A 5,092-nucleotide genomic window follows, 5' to 3' on the forward strand; every position below is an offset into this window, starting at 1 on the left:
CTCCTGCCGGCCCTTGGCAGGCCAGGGGACAGGGAGGCAGGGTGGCCTTGCAGATGACTGGGCTCTTCAGAAATCTCCTGCCATAAAGCTTGACACTGTCTCTGGGTCCTTAGGAACCTGGGACAGGCTCCTGGCACAGCATTCCGGCAGTGCCCTTTCTGTCTAGTGTGGGACATGTGCCAGTCCAATACGAGAAGCAGAAATTATGCCATCAGTGGCACCCACAATAGTACCTGACCCAAAATAGCTTCCTAGAAAAAAACAGAGAGACTGATTAGGTTAGACAAGCCTGAAAGAGAGCAAGAAGTCCAGCTGATGATTGACAGGTGTAGGTTTGTGGGCAGGGGCTATAAATCCCACGGGTGAGCTCTCCAGCTACCCTTTGGGGAAAGGCAAACGGCTGCAGGAAGCACTTGGGACCTGTCTTTGGTGAACCATGGGGCTCAGTGACCAGGAATGGCAGCAAGTCCTGACAGTCTGGGGAAAGGTGGAGTCCGACCTCGCTGGCCACGGCCATCAAATTTTAATGAGGTAGGCAAGGAGCTTCAGTCCTAAGAGTAAAGCTGAGAGCTTTTGATGAGAGACATGCTTGTCAGTGTTTATTTCAACAAGGTGTTTTCTTTCTTGTAGAGTGGTGGTTTTTCTATTGCTATTTTCTGGGTTAAAAGTTACTCACTGTGTAAATTGGCTGTGCTTCTGTCTCTCCATCTCTCTATGGGTGCAGGAGCAGACCAATGCTGCTTTTAACACATGGCTGTGCTTTGTCTCTCTGCCTCTGGTGGCCAAGCTCTGCTTTGGATCCTCATTTCCCAAGCACTGCGGTGAGAAATGCTGGAGTGAAGTGTGTCATGGGGCTTCAGATGCTCTGCAGAAAGGATGTGGGGAAGCAGAGAAAGAATGAAAGGAGAGAAACATTACCTCTGTGGCAATTTTCTTGGAATCTATTTCAGTAAAATTAACTACGAAGTACCTGAGAGTTTCCCTCTCCCCACCTTAGTCTCACCTGGCAGAGCCCTGCCCATCCTGCTTTTTGGCCAGAAATCTGTGTGATAACACTTTGATGAATTTGAGGTCTAAGTATGAAATGAGGCACATCCTTCCCCTTACTTCCCTTCTCCATCATTCCAGTGTCAGAAGTGCTGCTGAGGTCTCCAACTGAGAGAGGACCCCATCCTCCACGTTGTCCTTGTGATCCTGGCACTTGGAGTGGTGAACACCCCAGATACTGCAAAGCAGGAAAGAACATTAGGTGGACACTGGAGCTTGTCCCTTAAGACAGAGAGGATGCAGACTTTGAGGAGATTCTCTTCAGCTCTCCTCTCAAACTGTGCACACCCAAATGGGTGTGGTACAGACACCGAGGAGAGTAGTGGGGATCTGGCACCTGCTTGGGGGATATCTACCCTAAGCATGGCTAAGGCAAGGAGCCCACATCTCCAGGCATATCTACTGCAAAGCTGTAAAAAACATTTTTGAAAGATGAGCCAAAGAAGGGGGCTGTTTTCCTTACCTGCATTATCATGATCCAGATCAGCTGCCATTTGAAGGGAAAGGAATGGAATGGGAATGAAGTGGGTGGAAATGTGATGGCTTTCCCCTCTTGTGGTCCAGAGCAGGAGTGCTGGAGGGATAACAGGAACCTGAGCCATCCTCACCCATCCATCTCTGAGGTGGCTACTTTGGCTCTGAATTTGCCACATGCTAGAAAAAGCAGTTCCCAATGGAAAACTAGTACCATTTTTCTTACAAGTATCACAGATTACAGCATGGCATTAAATAAATAGATGTCAGCCTGTGACTTTGCGCTCCCCTGCCAACCCAGGTCTCCTCCAAGGAGTTTCTGAGGGAGGAGAGAAGGAAGAGGGAAGGGAGATAGGGTGGGAAAAAAGGTCAGGAACCAAGTTCCTCCACGTCTGCAATCATAGGGTTTGGGGGCGCAGTAAACTCTCCCATCCAGATGACATTCAAGAACACAACCTCCAGATATAAGGGACCTGAGGCTGGGGGCTGGTTTTTTTTGGTTGGGTTTTTTTTTTTTTTTTTGCTATGAGAAGCTTGTAGAACTCTCATTCCTGGTCAACAAATCATGGGCTGATAAGAGAGTTTGTGTGAGAGGCAGGAGTCTATAGGTGGGCTCTCCAGCAACAGTAAATTGATGAAGACAGGTGGCTTTGTCTACTTTTGGTTTTCCTTCACATGAATACAAGAACTCACCTCTCAGTATCATGACGAGCTTTGGCTCTTGTTTCTGTCTTAAAACCGTTGACATAATCCAGGGGATGGGTGCCAAAGAGTTATCAGAACTGTATGGAAAAAATACAGACACTTCCTCTGCTGCTCTAGTTGGACATGTTTAGGGCAGTGTCTCTGTCATGACCAGAGGGAATGGAAATAGACAGGGGTGATCATCTTAAGAAATGGGTAAGAAGATGGGAATAAAGTAGATTGAGTACTCAAAGGGAGGTATGTCAGGAGCTTCCCCTCTCCAAAGTCCCTCTGCTTTTGTCCACAGACTCTTTCAGGATCATCCTGAGACCCTTGATCGCTTTGAAAAGTTCAAAGGCCTGAAGACCCCTGATGCGATGAAGGGCTCTGAAGATCTGAAGAAACATGGAGTTACTGTTCTTACCCAACTGGGCAAAATCCTGAAGGCAAAGGGTAATCACGAGGCCGAGTTGAAGCCCCTGGCTCAGACCCATGCAACCAAGCACAAAATCCCTGTCAAATATCTGGAGGTATGGAAAAGGGCAGAGAGTCTCAGTGTCTGATGTGTAGTGAATGTGTGTAAGACAGCTGTGTGAGAGTTGGGCTTTCATTTATTGATGACTAGTTGGACTTCAGTGAGCTCTCCCTCAAGTCCAGGGTCTGTGTGTTCAAGCAGGAGGAGGCACAGAAAGGGCTCATGGTATGCAAATGGTATGTGAATATCCAAGTTTAGATTTCCCATTCCAAACATCACACAGAGTCTGACCAACCCTTGACAACAATAAGCCAGCCCATGCAGCCTATGCATGCCTGGGAAACTGTATTACATAAGGACTGTCAGTGACTGGACACAAGGGACATACAATTTTAGAGTAAGCCCTGGAGGATCCATTGGAGACCAAGACCCATAAAAGTAAGTGTTATACAAACACAGGGCATGAATTTGCAGTCTTAATGGATGAGGCCTACAAAAAGTGGAAAGGGCCATGGTCTACTCAAGGTCATGAAGCAGATCAGCGTCAGAGCTAGGAATAGAGCCCAGTGCTTCTGCCTAGCCCAGACTCCTTGCATACTAGACCTCACTGTCTCTCCAGAGGCAGCAGGAAGGCCTACTGAATTAGCTCAGAGATATTTCCAGGCTCTGCAACCTATTTCTTAGTCTGGCTTTTCTGAAAATAAACCTTGAGTGTCCCTTCAGTTTTTCTTTCTCTCTTTCCTTCCTCATAGTTCATTTCTGAAGTCATTATCAAGGTCCTTGCTGAAAAACACGCTGCAGACTTTGGGGCTGATGCCCAGGCTGCAATGAAGAAGGCTCTGGAGCTGTTCCGAAATGATATGGCCAGCAAGTACAAGGAGTTCGGTTTCCAGGGTTAGCACATACGCACAAAGGAGCGCCACGATGGAGGGCCTGGCCACGCATCTTTCCCCAGCGCTATTTTGGACATCTCACAATTGGCCATCTCTGCTGTGTGGGAAAGCTTTGATGAGAGGCCAAGAGTCACTCCAGGCAGCATAGAGGCACAGAGTGAGATCCATGATAAACTGTTGTTTCCTGGCTTCATGTATACAAAAGAAATATTCTGCTTTTTTAGGAAAAATAACATTAGGGATTATCTGTGAGCTTCAGCCTATTTTATCCCCTTTCTCTCTCCCTGAAACGCGGTCTCATCTGAGAGGCAAATGGCATGGCCAAAGATGAAGGGATGTGGAGGATCAAGGCAAGTGCTGAGTGTGGTGAATGAGTGAAGGAATGACTCAAATGAGAGATGTGAGAATGGGAAGCAGGGAATGGGAAGCAGCATCCCATTCCTCCCACAGGTGAGACTGTTAGCAGGTTACTATGGAGAGCTTCCAGCACAGTGTTACCTAGCTTTGTGGGGGTGAATGTAGCCAGTCAGTCTCCAGTGCCTGCCAGCTCTGGAGGGTTTAGTTGTTGAACTTGCATTCGCAAAACTATAAAGAGCAGTACTCCCTGTGATCTGTAGGCTTTCTAGTAGCCACCACTATGTGTCTGAAGGTCTGTTGCCCTGGGAAGTGTTTCTCAGAAAATAAAAATACCTGCACCAGAGTTGTGTGTTTGCTCCTGGCTGTATCGACACCCCAGTGAGAACTGGGGGAAAAGGAGAAAATGGAAAGGTGTTTTGCATACATATCTGGCTGCAGAGCAACCTGCACTGTCAGTCCATGATCTGAGCAGCATGTGGCATCTGTTTTAGCCAGGGACTTGGGGCACTCAGATGTCACCATGGGGACATGACCTGATTACTGGACCTCACAGCACAAGACAGCAGCCTCAGCTCAGTGCCTCAGTGCTGAGAGAAGAGCTCCCTGACTAAAGGCCATGGCCACTGCTGTGCTGTGGGAATATAATGAGGGAAGGTCCCTTATTCCTTTATGGGGAGGTAGCATGTGCAAGCAGCCTTGGCTCCCAGCAGCAGTGCAGTGTGTTGCTCTCTCCAGACACTGGAAAGGAGGGATGATCAGCTCAGGTGGAAGGCTGCAATGGCAGCATATGCTCTGAAGACCCAAACTCTGGTCTTTGCAGCCTTTTGGTTTTTTGCTGAGGTGCCTCTGCAGTGCATGCTGCACTGTGTTTACAGATGTACACCCACATCCTGTCGTGTACATCTGTAAACACAGTGAGACAGACATTATGGCAAGATACCTCCCTCTTCCTGTTGCCCTCTCCCCATCCCAACACCAGGGGGTTGTGGCTAGGGTAAATGCATGGAAGTGACACAGCTGCTCTTTTTGGTGTGAAGAAAGTAGTGCACCTCATCTCACAGAGACAGTCTGAGGGCAAGCACAAGGAAGAAAAATGAGGTGCTCAGTAACAGGAGCTACTAGCAGGACCTAGTTCAAGGTACTCCCTGCTACACTGTGTGCA

The 5,092-nt window shown here is 48.1% G+C and overlaps 1 protein-coding gene across 1 annotated transcript; it reads left to right on the plus strand.

Moving 5' to 3' along the window:
* The first annotated feature begins 278 nt into the window (after nucleotides 1-278).
* Nucleotides 279-4,273, plus strand: MB (myoglobin). Its single transcript, XM_059472009.1, has 3 exons — nucleotides 279-531; nucleotides 2,513-2,735; nucleotides 3,433-4,273. Exons 1-3 carry the CDS (start codon nucleotides 437-439, stop codon nucleotides 3,577-3,579), a joined length of 465 nt encoding a protein of 154 aa, XP_059327992.1. The 5' UTR covers nucleotides 279-436; the 3' UTR covers nucleotides 3,580-4,273.
* The last annotated feature ends 819 nt before the right edge of the window (nucleotides 4,274-5,092 follow it).

The sequence above is a fragment of the Ammospiza nelsoni genome, chromosome 5 (genome assembly GCF_027579445.1).
Source record: "Ammospiza nelsoni isolate bAmmNel1 chromosome 5, bAmmNel1.pri, whole genome shotgun sequence".
NCBI classification, from domain to species: Eukaryota; Metazoa; Chordata; class Aves; order Passeriformes; family Passerellidae; genus Ammospiza; species Ammospiza nelsoni.